General features: G+C 47.3%; 1 protein-coding gene across 2 annotated transcripts in view; it reads right to left on the bottom strand.

The window, feature by feature from the left end:
• SLC52A3 (solute carrier family 52 member 3) overlaps positions 1-16,910 on the bottom strand; it is a 75,360-nt gene that overhangs the window by 31,387 nt on the left and 27,063 nt on the right. For both annotated transcript variants that reach the window (XM_077253044.1, XM_077253043.1), the window contains exon 3: positions 3,242-3,365. In XM_077253044.1, the coding sequence (XP_077109159.1) occupies positions 3,242-3,365 (124 nt within the window). The remainder of the gene's footprint in view (positions 1-3,241; positions 3,366-16,910) is intronic.

Here is a 16,910-nt window from a genome sequence, read left to right as displayed (position 1 = left end):
CAGTTAGCAGGACCCTTAGATGGGTGAGCGGATCTCTGCCACCGCTCTTCTCGGGTAGGGCAATTTCTGGACATGTGTCCCACCCTTCTGCACGGCCAGCACTCACTTCTGCGTCTGTCTGGAGGGTGCTTTAGTCTGGATCGTCGACCACGGCGGGAGACATCTCTCATCTGCGGTTGCTCTTCACCCCAGGATACGGAATTACACTCTGGGGCCACCACTGAAGCCTTCTTCATGCTACGCACCTCTCCTCTATCTCTTTCTGGTGGCTTCTGCACGTTACCTCAGGGTATGCCGCTGGTCCCCAAAACGGTAGGAAGGGCTTTCCCCAGACTCTCAATCTCTTCCCATATTCTTCTTATCTTCAACCGGGAATCCCAGGTCCATGTCTTCTCCTCTTCATTCTGACTGGGTGCTCCGCAATTGTAACATATAGGCAGTCTTCTTCGCCGAGCGGCACTAGTCTCGCTTTAGGGGATGGTCTCTGTTTCTCGCACCGGAGGGCTATACTCTGCAGCAGGGGTCTTCTTATGTTCAGCCACTTCCTCACGGACCCGCTTAACCTTCTTCTTCAAGTCTTCTACCCATTGAGGGGCAGTTACCTCCCCGCTCCATACCTTCCCCACTGGCACTACCACACCTTGCTCTTGCTCGCGTGTGTGTGCCTCACTCTCGACCTCAGAGAAGGTCATATCTGTCTTTACTCGCATGCGCTCTCGCAGGGCCTGTTTCATCAACACATCTCGCAAGCCTGTCACCAGTTGGTCTTGCAGCACAACGTCGATTGACCCCACACCTACACCATCCTTCCGTATGATGGCAGTATGAAGCTCTTGCAGGGCATTCATATACTGCGTCACGGTCTCCCTCTCTCTTTGTACCCGGCGAAACAGTCGCATGCGCAGCTCCTTTATGTCAGTGGGGTCCCCATGTGTCTCCTCAAGCATACATAATACTTTGTCCAGGGTATATCTTGCCGGGGAGGGGGGGGGTCTGAGCATAACAGAGTCCCGTGCATCCCCCTCTAGGGCCATCACAGCTATTTCCGCCTGCAAAGCCAGCGTCATGGGATGCATCCGCATCATCCCTCGAATGCGCTCCGTCCAACTCCACAACATGGCATCGCTCCCCGAGAATTTTGGCAGGTTAACCAACCTGGCTCCCAGGGAGATGCAAGACCTGGAGCCTCCCCCAACTGCTTGGTCTGCCCTTTCCGCGCTACCATGTGACATCCTTCCGACTACGCCAAGTGTAATAGAGTGCAGGGTAGAGTATGTCACCACGGAACAGACAGACCAACTGTTGAGGGGGATTTATTAACAGGAGTAAGATTCTCCTCGCAGGGAGAAAACAGAGGGGGTAAATAGAGAAAGAGCAAACAGTATAACAATACACAACAAGCAAACTGAAGCTATGAAACAGTTAAGCGGAATAGAAATGGTTAACAAGTGTTCTTGTAACTTCTCAGGCCAGCGAGGTCCTGACTGAAGGGTTCTTTTTCCAGCGTGGGTGCCGTCACCAACAGCACTTGAAGATTCTGAAGTCTCTGCTCTGTCTCTTGGGAACTGGAGACTCCGGGGTTAAATCTTTGCAGCCTTTTCTCAGAGTGAAACTGGAAGCAGGAAGTAGAACAGCCACACTGCTGCACAAGTCTCTGTATATTAAGCTGGCAGTCTCTCTGCAGTAGCGATGCTACACACACACTGGGCAGTTTACTTGTCACACTCAGGGAGTCTTGGCTTGTCACTGCGGACACCGGGGCTGCACGCTCGGGTCACTGTCTCTGCACTGTCAGGGGAAAAGTCTTCTCTGATTACGGAGGCTTCTGAGTCCACACCCTCACATCCAGCCTTCACTATGGTGGGTATCTCAGCCTCAGTGCCCTCACGGGGAGCACTGTCCCCTCTGTCCCGCGTGCTCTGCTTTCCCGCTCTTTTCTGACCACACTCCTCTCTCTTCCTCTCCGCCTCCAGCAGTCACATGGCCTCCTCTGTCCAGGGCAGAAAGTCCTCCCCCCAACAACCCAGCTGTCCGACTAAGTGGTTCCTGGTAAGGAGCAGGGAAAGCAACCTCTTTTGGGCTTGTCTTCCTCTTCACCCCCTTACACAGGCTTTCATATGTTTTGCACTGAGGAGAGGCTTTTGTTGGGCCACTCTGCCATAAAGGCCTGACTGGTGGAGGACTGCAGTGATAGTTGACTTTGTGGAACTTTCTCCCATCTCCCTACTGCATCTCTGAAGCTCAGCCACAGTGATCTTGGGGTTCTTCTTTACCTCTCTCACCAAGGCTCTTCTTCCATGATTGCTCAGTTTGGCTGGACGGCCAGGTCTAGAAAGACTTCTTCTGGTGGTCCCAAAATTCTTCCATTTAAGGATTATCGAGACCACTGTGCTTTTACGAACCTTGAGTACTGCAGAAATTCTTTTGTAACCTTGACCAGATCGATGCTTTGCCACAATTCTGTCTCTGAGCTCCTTGGCCAGTTCCCTTGACCTCATGATTCTCAGTTGGTCTGACATGCACTGTGAGCTGTGATGTCTTGTATAGACAGGTGTGTGCCTTTCCAAATCAAGTCCTATCAGTTTAATTAAACACAGCTGGACTCCAATGAAGGAGTAGAACCATCTCAAGGAGGATCACAAGAAATGGACAGCATGTGACTTAAATATGAGTGTCTGAGCAAAGGGTCTGAATACTTATTAGCCATGTGATATTTCAGTTTTAATTTTTTAATAAACTTGCAAAAATGTCTACATTTCTGGGTGTTTTTTCAGTCAAGATGGGGTGCAGAGTGTACATTAAAAACAAAAAACTCTGACCTCTATGACATATAAATGCACTGGTATAAAGAGATGTATCGCTATATACCAGTTCACTGAGCTTGTAGTGCAGCACGAAACTTTGCACTTTCAAGTATGGAAAATTCTCTTATTCCCTACAAAGTGGCTTGTGGCTCATAGGTTTTGCTGCTGCCTTCAGTGATATAAATTGTGAGTTCAAGACCAGAATTCCAGAAAAGAGAGGAATTATTTATTTAAATAGTCTGGGGAAGAGGAGGAACAGCAGAGGAGCACTGAAAAATGGCAGTGAAGAAGAGTGAAGCAGGAGTCAGCAATGACATAGCCCTGACCTCTCAGGACAGTGGGACAGCTCCCCCAAATCGGGACAGTCCCACTGAATCCTGAACAGTTTATATTTTTTTAGTATTGATAACATTTACTGAAATAATAGTCATACTTACAATAAGGACGACTCCCCAGTTACTGTTCTGTAGAATAGGACATGGACTCATCACCGCTGTCATCATGTTATAAGCCCCGAATCCTGTCCCCACCACTGACAACACCACAAGGACTATAAGGGACCTGAAGGTGCAATATCAAATATTGAAGAGTATTAAATCTGCAATATCACCACTATTTCATTATTATGTTTAACCACTTGAGAAAGGTAAGATATCAAATATTTAGTGAGAATATGGAGTTCTGCTAGGTCAGGGCTAGAGGAGATGACATCTACATTTATTTCAACCACTACATTTATTATAAATCTTCTGGGCCACGCTCAGTAATTTATACCAGGGTCCCCCAACTATTACTTACCATTCATATTACTGGGCCTTTGGTTAAATCTTCAGCCCCTATAGCTATATCACTGTGGAATACATATGCAACTTTCAGGATGTAATATGGATGTTCCTGCCATTAAATGAGTATTGAAAACTGGGCTCCAGTGAAGGAATGTAATGAAGAAAAAAAATCAACTATTACTTACCTGGTAAATCCACACTGGCTTCAGTGCTGCCGCTCACGTGGGTCGAAGGTCTTTGTTAATTTATTCATACACGATGCGTCAGCACACTGCAATTAATTAATACATGAACTCCAATATTGCTGTAAACATTAAAATCATAATGCATTTAGTTAACATTTTTTGATCAAAAAATGCAAAACCCATCCAACCTTGTCATGGAGTATCTAAGTATCTATGACCCTAATCACTAATGTCCTACCTCTCCATGTGCCAAACCAAGCCTTACCTAAATGGGGAAATGAAAGGAAATCAGGCTTAGCTAGCAATTAGCAACTTATCTTTCATAGAAAAGGTTTTAAGGGTGACATGGTCAGATGGCCTTTGCACTTTTTGATTTAAAAAAATGTTAACCAAGAACCTTACGTTTTTAATGTTTACAGTGTAACAAGGTGGCACGGTATGGTAGTCAGTGAGCACCCCGGTCCCCTTGCACATGAATAGACAGTTCTAGTCCCAGCCTTGAGTCACAGTGGGCTACCTCAGATGTATGGCTGCTCTCCATGCTTGAACGGATGCACCACACGTCACACTCTTTAGGGCCCCAGTGGCAACTGGTTTAATAAAGGTCAGGTAGAGAAGAAAGGAAACAATGCCTGAACTGTCCCTATTCACAGCAACGGCTGCAGCAGCGAAGGCAATGGCTCCCAGTCAGCTTGCAGGAGCAAAAGGTCTCTTGTGAGGCACACACACAGTCCTTGTGCCTGCCACCTGGCAGTCCACTGGCATTTCTGTTCCTTCTAGGGGGTACGGTATGCTCCCAGACAGGGAGCACGTCCTTCTGCGGGCAAGCCTGCCAGGGCACGGAATGCAGACATTGACTTCCTGTCCCTTTGGAGACTGCTGACCCAGCCCCCTTAATTAACCCCTTACTGTCCCTAAGCTACATACATTACATTATACAATAGTAGAACATGAGAACAAGACAAACACAGCACAAGCATAATAACACATTGCAAGACAATACTCATTAGTACATAGGTGACATATCACACGAGGCAAAGAAGAGAGGGGAAGCAAATGAGGGACCCTGCCACCTCCTTACACCAGCATTATTGGAGTTCATATGCTCATTAGTCGCAGCATGCTGACACATCTTGTATGTACAGTTGAAACTAGAAGTTTACATACACTATATAAAGACACATCTACATGTTTTTCCCAATATCTGACATGAAATCAGAATAAACCTTTCCTATTATAGGTTAATTAGGATTACCATAATTATTAATATTTGTCAAATGTCAGAATAATGAGAGACAGAGAATGTTTAAGGCATTTTTATTACTTACTGTAAAGTCAAAAGTTTACATACACTAAGATTACTATGCCTTTAAACAATTCTGGACTACCCATATCATGATGTCATGTGTTTGTAAGCTTCTGGGCTTTTTTGGCAACATCTGAGTTAATTCACACTTGTGGATGTATTTTAATGCACACCTGAAACACACTGCATCTTTGTGTAGCATCATGGGAAAGTCTCAAGAAATCAGCCAATATATCAGAAAGAGAATTGTGGACTTGAGTACACTTTCAAAATACCAGAAGGTGCCTCATTCATCTGTACAAACAATTATGTGCAAGTACAAACAAAATGGGAATGTCCAGCCATCATACCGCTCAGGAAGGAGACGCGTTCTGTGTCCCAGAGATGAACGTACTTTGGTCCGACATGTGCATATCAACGCAAGGACAAAAAGCAAAAGACCTTGTGAAGATGATGGCAGAAGCTGGTAAGATTGTGTCAATATCCACAGTGAAACGAGTACTATATCAACATGGGCTGAAAGGTCACTCTGCCAGGAAGAAGCCATTACTCAAAAAGAAACATAAAAAAACATTAATGTTTGCAAATGCACACAGGAACAAAGACCTTAATTTTTGGCAACATGTCCTCTGGTTTGATGAATCTAAAATTGAACTTTTTGGGCATAATGACCATCGTTACATTTGGAGGAAAAAGGAAGAAGCCTTGAAGCATAAGAACACCATCCCAACTGTGAAACACGAGGGTGGCAGCATCATGTTGTGGGCTTGTTTTGCTGCAGGAAGGACTGGTGCACAAAATAGATGGCATCATAAGAAAAGAAGATTATGTGGCAACACTCAAGCAACATCTCAAGACATCAGCCAGGAAGTTAAAGCTTGGGCTGAAATGGGTCTTCCAAATGGACAGTGACCCAAAGCACACTGCCAAAATGGTTAAAAAAGTATTACTATTGTGAGAAGCTTGTGATAGGATATCCCAAACGTTTGACCCAAGTCATTCAGTTTAAGGTCAATGGTACCAAATACTAATGAAATGTATGTAAACTTTTGACTTTGCAGTAAGTAATAAAAATGCCTTAAAACATTCTCTCTCTCATTATTCTGGCAAATATTATTAATTATGGTAATCCTAATTGACCTAAAATGGGAAAGGTTTATTCTGATTTCATGTCAGATATTGAGAAAAACATGCAGATGTGTCTTTTTATATAGTGCATGTAAACGGCTAACTTCAACTGTATACGTTTGTGTCACGGGTTCCTTCTCCGGTATCACACAATCAACAGAGCAAGAGAATAGTGAACAATTCCAGAACTTTTATTTAGGCAAAAGCACAAAAGGTCCATATAATCCACCACACTGAGGATCCAACAATCCAGCACACAGAGGATAAAAAATGGTCCATATGCTTCCCCTTCTCTCTGACCTGCTGTCTTCACTTCCTAGTTCCAAACAAGACTGGTCTGTGTCTCACCTCCCCATTCACAGGTTAGGGGGGTGGGTCGCAGGGGCTCATTGTTTCAACAAGCTAGGTCAACATGTCATTAGCATATTAGCAAACAACATTATTCACTGACCCTGTGGAGAGATAACAATACAGAACTGTGGGGAGAATATCAGATGGCAAATAACAATTCAACACCATGAAAATAAGTAAAATATACACAAAATGATACCCACATAGCATATCACACCATCACAACCTCTCCCCCCTCATGATAAGTGAGCACGCCATTAGGTCTACACAGACCTCTGGCCTCCTCACTTTAGTCCACTGTTTACAGTTCCTTGTACAGTGGCAGGGATTGCAATAATCATGAGCACTTGTCCATAATTTCCCGGGTCCTGGCTTTATGGTCCTACCAGGCTTTTTGACTGGACTGGGCCGTTCGCTGATGTTCATTAGCCAAGGTAGCTAGCTGGGCGAGACAGTCTCTGAACTCTAGAACGTAGGGAATGATGGGCGTTACGGTATCTGCGATATCTCCCTCCGATTGTTCTTTCATAAGGAGAGGTCCACGGACCTTCTGCTCCCACAAAATGACATTGCAACTCCCCAATGTCATTTCCAAGGATGATATCTGCAGGAAGTCCTTCCATAACTCCAATCCAACACAGTTTTTCTCCAAAACCAAAATCCAAACGTACCAAAGCTCTCGGTAAATATTTGCGGACACCCCCCGCCAGGACAATGGGAATTCCCAGGCCCTGGTGAATTGCCTCGGGTTGAACCACATGGGGGTCAGCGATAGTCAGGAATGCCCCCGTGTCTCTAAATCCTGACAATTTGTATCCATCAATTAAGACATCCTGCAGGTGGCAATGCCGTTGCTGTGTATTTCTGATGGACAAAGGCCGGAGTCCGTACACTCCAGGAGGGGTAGCTATTGTACCGTGGTCAGTGGTCCACTCTGGTGGGGGTGGTGGTAGCTCTTCCTCAAGCGGGATGGAGTGCACAAGGTGCACTGGACGAGGTGGGGCTGCTTGGGGCTCCCTCCGAATCCTTGAGGGACAACAAGACTGCAAATGTCCAGGTTGCCCACACCCGTAACCAGGGCCGCCATCAGGGCATTACAGGCATTACTGCTGTATGGGGCCCGGTCAGCAGCAGTGCACAGAGGGGCCCGCAGATCCGGGGCCCCACTGTTGTGCTTCTACTGATCGGGCCCCATCATGCACTAAAATACTGTGCACTGCGGCGCACACGTCGGCGCTGGGGCCCGGGAGCCGTCTTGGAGCTGTGCACGGCCGTCTTACCTAGTCGGCTGCGCAGCTCCTGCTCGGCTGTAGCTAGAATGTATGGGCTCCCTGCAGGTCCTGACTACAGCCCATCCATTCTAGCCAGTTGCGTAGGGGGGCAGAGGGGGCCATCGCCCCGGGCCCTGTCACATGAAGGGGCCCACGGGGAGCCAGGGCAGGGCCACTTCTGTGACGAGGGAGAACACCGCATAGGAGCAGAGCAGTATAACGTCTGCTCCCGTCTGACAAGCTGCACGCTGGCTACTAGCACAGTGGCGGCTGCAGTCTCCCCCCTGCAGTGAATGGTTTCGCCCGTCTGACCTGATCATGAAGCTTTTCCTGGCTGCAGTTTTCCTCACTCTGTGCATGCTAGGATTGGCTCAGGCACGCTGGGTCCTAGTGCACACACCCTGCATTTCACTGACACTTCCTGGTCCTGCAGTGCAAACGTTATCAGTAAGTGCTGGGGATGGGACATTTTAGGTTTATTAAATTCAGGTATGTCACTGTGAGACCCTTGGGGTATTGTGGGGGCTGGAAGTGGGTGAGGGGGGACAGGGTACTGGGGGGTGAATGTGAGACCATGGGGGTATTGTGGGTGAGGGGGGACAGGGTACTGGGGGATGAATGTGTGCCCATGGGGATATTGTGGGTGAGGGGGGACAGGGTACTGGGGGGTGAATGTGAGACCATGGGGGTGTTGTGGGGGAGGGGAGACAGGGCATTGGGGGGTGAATGTGAGACCATGGGGGTGTTGTGGGGGCTGAAGGTGGGTGAGGTGGGACAGGGCACTGAGGGGTGGATGTGAGATGATGGGGATATTGTGGGGGAGGGGGACAGGTCACTGGGGGCTGAATATTATAATGTTATGTTATGATAGTATATGTACGGGGAGGCTGGAGATGGGGGTAGGGGGCCTTTGATACGTACCACCTGGGTATTTTATGAGTGTTAGTATAAGGAGCCCCCATACAGTAACCAAGAGCATCACATTTACAGCACCACTTCCAGGTACTGAAAATCCTCGTCCCCTGCCGCCTGTCTGATACTCACCTTCTGGCGTCTTCATCTGTTTTAGGCTACGTTCACATTTGCGTTGTGCGCCGCAGCGTCGGCGACGCAACGCACAACGCAAATGTGAACGCATGCACAACGCAGCGTTTTGTGACGCATGCGTCCACTTTTGCATGGTTTTGGGCGCAGAAAAAACTGCTCTGCGCCCTGACGCATGCACCACAGCGACGCATGCATCAAAAAACGCAAGTGCAACGCATGTCCATGCGCCCCCATGTTAAATATAGGGGCGCATGACTCATGCGGGGACGCTGCAGCGCCCGACGCTGCGGCGCAGAACGCAAATGTGAACGTAGCCTTAGTCTCTGCTTGGCTCCGTCTCCTGCAGTTTGTGGCCTGTCTGAGGCTCCAGTGTTTCATGGAGCAGCGCAGAGGTCACTAATCAGTGTGAGTCTGTGGGAGCCTCATTCTGGCCTCGTTCTCACTCTCAGGCTATGTGCACATGGTGCGGATTGGCCGCTGCGGATCTGCAGCAGTTTTCCATCTGGTTTACAGTACCATGTAAACCTATGGAAAACCAAATCCACAGTGCACATGGTGCGGAAACGCTGCATTGTATTTTCCGTAGCATGTCAATTCTATTTGCAGATTCCGCAGCATTTTACACCTGCTCCTGTATAGGATTCCGCAGGTGGTAAAACGCAGGTGAAATCTGCACAAAAAACACAGGAAATCCGCAGTCAATCCGCAACAAAGTGCACATAGCCTCATAGTCTTACATTGAGCGCTTTTGACATAGCTTCTAACTTCTGGCCTGTCAGAAGCTGCGCTCACAAGTTTGAGCAGCGGCACTGCAGCAGTGCCCCAAAATACTGAATACGCCGGAGGATGAGTAAATGTCCATCATACTGTGTATACGGGAGCTGCGGGTCCATCATACTGTGTATAAGGTAGCTGTGCACACATCATACTGTGTATAAGGGAGCTGCGGGTCCATCATACTGTGTATAAGGGAGCTGCGAGTCCATCATACTGTGTATAAGGGAGCTGCGGGTCCATCATACTGTGTATAAGGGAGCTGCGGGCCCATCATACTGTGTATAAGGGAGCTGTGCACACATCATACTGTGTGTTATGACCCCAATGGCAGAGGGTCTCAGGAATCAATACCAAGTCTGCAAACACAAAAAAACAGCTCATAGGGCAGTGGTAACTGGGCTGACCATATATCTAATCCTAGCACCACAAATAGAAGTAGCCGGGGAACGTGCCTACGTTGGTTCTAGACGTCTCGCGCCAGCCGGAGAACTAACTAACCCTAGAAGGGAAAAGAAAGACCTTTCTTGCCTCCAGAGAAAAGACCCCAAAAGTTGGATACAAGCCCCCAACAAATAATAACGGTGAGGTAAGAGGAAAAGACAAACATAAGAATGAGCTAGGTATTTAGCAAAGAGAGGCCCACTAGCTAATAGCAGAATATAGTAAGATGACTTATATGGTCAGCAAAAACCCTATTAAAATATCCACGCTGGATATTCAAGAACCCCCGAACCGTCTAACGGCCGGGGGGAGAACACCAGCCCCCTAGAGCTTCCAGCAAGGTCAGAAATCACATTTAGTACAAGCTGGACAAAAATAGTAGCAAAGCAAGTAACTCAAAAAAACAAAGAAGCAAGACTTAGCTTAATTTTGCAAGAGCCAGGACCAGCAGACAGGAGCAACAGAAGGATCTGATTACAACGATGCCAGGCACTGGACTAAGGATCCAGGAAGTTAATATAGCGACACCCCTGGACTAACGACCCAGGTGAGTGCCAAACAGAAAAAAGACAATCCCAGAGTCATACCACTAGTGACCACAAGAGGGAGCCAAAAAGTCTAATTCACAACAGTACCCCCCCCTTAAGGAGGGGTCACCGAACCCTCACCAAGACCACCAGGGCGATCAGGATGAGCAGCGTGAAAGGCACGAACTAAATCGGCCGCATGCACATCAGAGGCAACCACCCAGGAATTATCCTCCTGACCATAGCCCTTCCACTTGACCAGATACTGAAGCCTCCGCCTGGAAAGACGAGAATCCAAGATCTTCTCCACCACGTACTCCAACTCGCCCTCAACCAACACCGGAGCAGGAGGCTCAACAGAAGGAACCACAGGTACAACGTACCGCCGCAACAAAGACCTATGGAACACGTTGTGAATGGCAAACGATACAGGAAGATCCAAGCAAAAGGACACAGGATTAAGGATTTCCAATATCTTGTAAGGACCGATGAAGCGAGGCTTAAATTTAGGAGAGGAGACCTTCATAGGAACAAATCGAGAAGACAGCCACACCAAATCCCCAACACGAAGTCGGGGGCCCACACCGCGGCGGCGGTTGGCAAAACGCTGAGCCTTCTCTTGTGACAACTTTAAGTTGTCCACCACATGATTCCAGATCTGCTGCAACCTATCCACCACAGAATCTACCCCAGGACAGTCAGAAGGCTCCACATGTCCCGAGGAAAAACGAGGATGGAAACCAGAGTTGCAGAAAAATGGCGAAACCAATGTAGCGGAACTAGCCCGATTATTAAGGGCAAACTCAGCCAACGGCAAGAAGGTCACCCAATCATCCTGATCCGCAGAAACAAAACACCTCAAATAAGCCTCCAGAGTCTGATTAGTTCGCTCCGTTTGTCCATTAGTCTGAGGATGAAAGGCAGACGAAAACGACAACTCAATGCCCATCCTAGCACAAAAGGATCGCCAGAACCTGGAAACAAACTGGGATCCTCTGTCAGACACAATATTCTCAGGAATGCCGTGTAAACGAACCACATTCTGAAAGAACAGAGGAACCAGATTGGAAGAGGAAGGCAGCTTAGGCAAAGGTACCAAATGGACCATCTTAGAAAAGCGATCACATACCACCCAGATGACAGACATGCCCTGAGACACCGGGAGATCTGAAATGAAATCCATGGAAATGTGTGTCCAAGGCCTCTTCGGGACAGGCAAGGGCAAGAGCAACCCGCTGGCACGCGAACAGCAAGGCTTAGCTCGAGCACAAGTCCCACAGGACTGCACAAACGACCGCACATCCCGTGACAAGGAAGGCCACCAAAAGGACCTAGCCATTAGGTCTCTGGTGCCAAAAATTCCCGGATGCCCTGCCAACACCGAGGAATGAACCTCGGAAATGACTCTGCTGGTCCACTTATCAGGAACAAACAGTCTGTCAGGTGGACAAGAGTCAGGTCTACCAGCCTGAAATCTCTGCAACACACGTCGCAAATCCGGAGAAATGGCTGACAAGATAACTCCCTCTTTAAGAATACCAACTGGTTCTGCGACTCCCGGAGAGTCAGGCACAAAGCTCCTTGAAAGAGCATCAGCCTTCACATTCTTTGAACCTGGTAAATACGAGACCACAAAGTCAAAACGGGAGAAAAACAATGACCAGCGGGCCTGTCTAGGATTCAGGCGTTTAGCAGACTCGAGATACATCAAATTTTTGTGATCAGTCAAGACCACCACACGATGCTTAGCACCCTCGAGCAAATGACGCCACTCCTCAAATGCCCACTTCATGGCCAACAACTCCCGATTGCCAACATCATAATTCCGCTCAGCAGGCGAAAACTTCCTCGAGAAAAAGGCACAAGGTCTCATCACAGAGCAACCAGGGCCTCTCTGCGACAAAACGGCCCCTGCCCCAATCTCAGAAGCATCCACTTCAACCTGAAAGGGAAGTGAGACATCAGGCTGGCACAAAACAGGCGCCGAAGTAAACCGGCGCTTCAACTCCTGGAAAGCCTCCACGGCTGCAGGAGCCCAGTTAGCAACATCAGAACCTTTCTTGGTCATACCCGTCAAAGGTTTAGCAATGCTAGAAAAATTAGCAATAAAACGACGGTAGAAGTTAGCAAAACCCAAGAACTTCTGAAGACTCTTAACTGACGTGGGTTGAGTCCAATCATGAATAGCACGGACCTTGACTGGGTCCATCTCCACCGCAGAAGGGGAAAAAATAAACCCCAAAAAGGGAACCTTCTGTACTCCAAAGAGACACTTTGAGCCCTTAACAAATAAAGCATTCTCATGCAAAACCTGAAACACCATCCTGACCTGCTCTACATGCGAGTCCCAGTCATCAGAAAAAAACAGAATATCATCCAGATAAACGATCATAAATTTATCCAGATACTTCCGGAAAATATCGTGCATAAAGGACTGAAACACTGAAGGAGCATTAGAGAGCCCAAAAGGCATCACCAAGTACTCAAAATGACCTTCGGGCGTATTAAACGCGGTTTTCCATTCATCTCCTCGCTTAATGCGCACAAGGTTGTACGCCCCACGAAGATCTATCTTGGTGAACCACTTGGCACCTTTAATTCGGGCAAACAAGTCTGACAACAGAGGCAAAGGATACTGAAATTTAACAGTGATTTTATTCAAAAGCCAATAGTCAATACAAGGTCTCAAAGATCCGTCCTTCTTGGCCACAAAAAAGAATCCCGCACCAAGAGGGGAAGAGGAAGGACGGATATGCCCCTTCTCCAGAGATTCCTTGATATACGAACGCATTGCGGTATGCTCAGGTACAGACAGATTAAATAGTCTTCCCTTAGGAAATTTGCTACCTGGAATCAAATCTATGGCACAGTCACAGTCCCTATGAGGAGGCAGAACACTGGACCTGGACTCGCTGAACACATCCTGATAATCAGACAAATACTCAGGAACTTCCGAAGGAGTAGAGGAAGCAATAGACACCGGCGGGGAATCACCATGAATACCCTGACAGCCCCAACTTGACACAGACATTGCCTTCCAATCCAAGACTGGATTATGAGTCTGTAACCATGGCAAACCCAAAATGACCAAATCATGCATTTTATGCAGAACAAGAAAACGAATCACCTCCCGATGCTCAGGAGTCATGCACATGGTTACCTGTGTCCAAAACTGCGGTTTATTTTCCGCCAATGGCGTAGCATCTATACCCCTCAGAGGGATAGGATTAACCAACGGCTCAAGAACAAAACCACAGCGCTTGGCAAATGACAGATCCATAAGACTCAGGGCAGCACCTGAATCCACAAACGCCATAACAGGGTAAGAGGACAATGAGCAAATTAAAGTCACAGACAAAATAAATTTAGGTTGCAAATTACCAATGGCGACAGGACTAACAACCCTTGTTAGGCGTTTAGAGCATGCTGATATAACATGTGTAGAATCACCACAGTAAAAACACAACCCATTCTGACGTCTATGATTTTTCCGCTCATTTCTGGTCTGAATTCTATCACATTGCATCAAATCAGGTGTTTGTTTAGACAAGACCACCAGAGGATTAGCGGTTTTGCGCTCCCGCAAACGCCGGTCAATTTGAATAGCCAGCGCCATGGAATCATTCAGACTTGTAGGAATGGAGAAACCTACCATCACATTCTTAATGGCTTCAGAAAGGCCATTTCTGAAGTTTGCGGCCAGAGCACACTCATTCCACTGAGTAAGCACGGACCATTTCCGAAATTTTTGGCAATACACTTCAGCTTCATCCTGGCCCTGAGAAATAGCCAGCAAGGCTTTTTCTGCCTGAACCTCAAGATTGCGTTCCTCGTAAAGCAATCCGAGCGCCAGAAAAAACGCATCAATATTTGCCAATGCCGGATCTCCTGGCGCTAGCGAGAAAGCCCAATCCTGAGGGTCGCCCCGTAAAAAAGAGATAACAATTTTAACTTGCTGAACTGAGTCTCCAGATGAACGGGGTCTCAGAGATAGAAACAATTTACAATTATCCCTGAAATTCCTAAACTTAAATCGGTCTCCAGAGAACAGTTCAGGAATAGGTATTTTAGATTCAGACATAGGACTACTGGTAACAAAATCTTGTATGCTTTGCACACGAGCAGCAAGCTGGTCCACACTTGTAATCAAGGTCTGGACATTCATGTCTGCAGCAAGCTCAAGCCACTCAAAGGTAAAGGGGAGGAAGAGAGGAAAAAAAAATAAAAAAAAAAAAACAGAATTTCCTTTCTTATATCCCACTTCTGCAATGCATTAAACATTCAATGTTGGCCTGGCATACTGTTATGACCCCAATGGCAGAGGGTCTCAGGAATCAATACCAAGTCTGCAAACACAAAAAAAATAGCTCATAGGGCAGTGGTAACTGGGCTGACCATATATCTAATCCTAGCACCACAAATAGAAGTAGCCGGGGAACGTGCCTACGTTGGTTCTAGACGTCTTGCGCCAGCCGGAGAACTAACTAACCCTAGAAGGGAAAAGAAAGACCTTTCTTGCCTCCAGAAAAAAGACCCCAAAAGTTGGATACAAGCCCCCAACAAATAATAACGGTGAGGTAAGAGGAAAAGACAAACATAAGAATGAGCTAGGTATTTAGCAAAGAGAGGCCCACTAGTTAATAGCAGAATATAGTAAGATGACTTATATGGTCAGCAAAAACCCTATTAAAATATCCACGCTGGATATTCAAGAACCCCCGAACCGTCTAACGGCCGGGGGGAGAACACCAGCCCCCTAGAGCTTCCAGCAAGGTCAGAAATCACATTTAGTACAAGCTGGACAAAAATAGTAGCAAAGCAAGTAACTCAAAAAACAAAGAAGCAAGACTTAGCTTAATTTTGCAAGAGCCAGGACCAGCAGACAGGAGCAACAGAAGGATCTGATTACAACGATGCCAGGCACTGGACTAAGGATCCAGGATCAGGAAGTTAATATAGCGACACCCCTGGACTAACGACCCAGGTGAGTGCCAAACAGAAAAAAGACAATCCCAGAGTCATACCACTAGTGACCACAAGAGGGAGCCAAAAAGTCTAATTCACAACAACTGTGTATAAGGGAGCTGTGCACACATCATACTGTGTATAAGGGAGCTGTGCACACATCATACTGTGTATACGGGATCTGTGGGCCAATCATACTGTGTATAAGGGAGCTGCGGGCCCATCATACTGTGTATAAGGAAGCTGCGGGCCCATCATAATGTGATAAGGGAGCTGTGAGTCCATCATACTGTGTATAAGGGAGCTGTGAGTCCATCATACTGTGTATAAGGGAGCTGCAGGCCCATCATACTGTGTATAAGGGAGCTGTGTGTCCATCATACTGTGTATAAGGGAGCTGTGTGTCCATCATACTGTGTATAAGGGAGCTGCGGGCCCATCATACTGTGTATAAGGGAGCTGCGGGCCCATCATACTGTGTATAAGGGAGCTGTGGGCCCATCATACTGTGTATAAGGGAGCTGCGGGTCCATCATACTGTGTATAAGGGAGCTGTAAGTCCATCATACTGTGTATACGGGAGCTGCGGGCCCATCATACTGTGTATAAGGGAGCTGCGGGCCCATCATACTGTGTATAAGGAAGCTGTGGGCACATCATACTGTGTATAAGGGAGCTGGGGGTCCATCATACTGTGTATACGGGAGCTGCGGGCCCATCATACTCTGTATAAAGGAGCTGGGGTCCATCATACTGTGTATACGGGAGTTGCGGGCCCATCATACTGTGTATAAGGAAGCTGGGGGCCCATCATACTGTGTACAGGGGAACTGTGAGGGACATCATACTGTTTGACGGGAGCTGCCGGCCCATCATACTGGGTATAGGAAACTGTGAAGGCATATTGTGCATATGGGAGCTGTTGGCCCATTACACTGTATATAGGGGAGCTCTGGGGGGCATTATACTTTCTATAGTGGAGTTCTGTCAGCATTATACTGTGTATAGGGGAGCATTGGGCTCATTATCTATAGGGGAGCAGTGGGAACATCATACTGTGTAAATAGGGGAGAAGTGAGAACATCATACTGTGTAGAGGGGAGCAGTGGGAACATCATACTGTGTATCGGGGAGTTATAGAATCACCATACTGTGTATAGGGGAGCTGTGGGGGCCTTAGACTGTGTATAGGGAAGCTTTAAGCTCACCATACTGTGTATAATGGAGCAGTACATGAGGGAACTTAGGGGACATTATTAAATGTTAAGTGGGCACTTAAGCATCATTGTTATAGGGGCACTCGGAGTATTGTGACCATCAAAG

Source organism: Ranitomeya variabilis, chromosome 4, assembly GCF_051348905.1.
Source record: "Ranitomeya variabilis isolate aRanVar5 chromosome 4, aRanVar5.hap1, whole genome shotgun sequence".
Lineage (NCBI taxonomy): Eukaryota > Metazoa > Chordata > Amphibia > Anura > Dendrobatidae > Ranitomeya > Ranitomeya variabilis.
The sequence above is the reverse complement of the archived record's forward strand: the minus strand, read 5'-3'. Positions and strand labels throughout refer to the sequence as shown.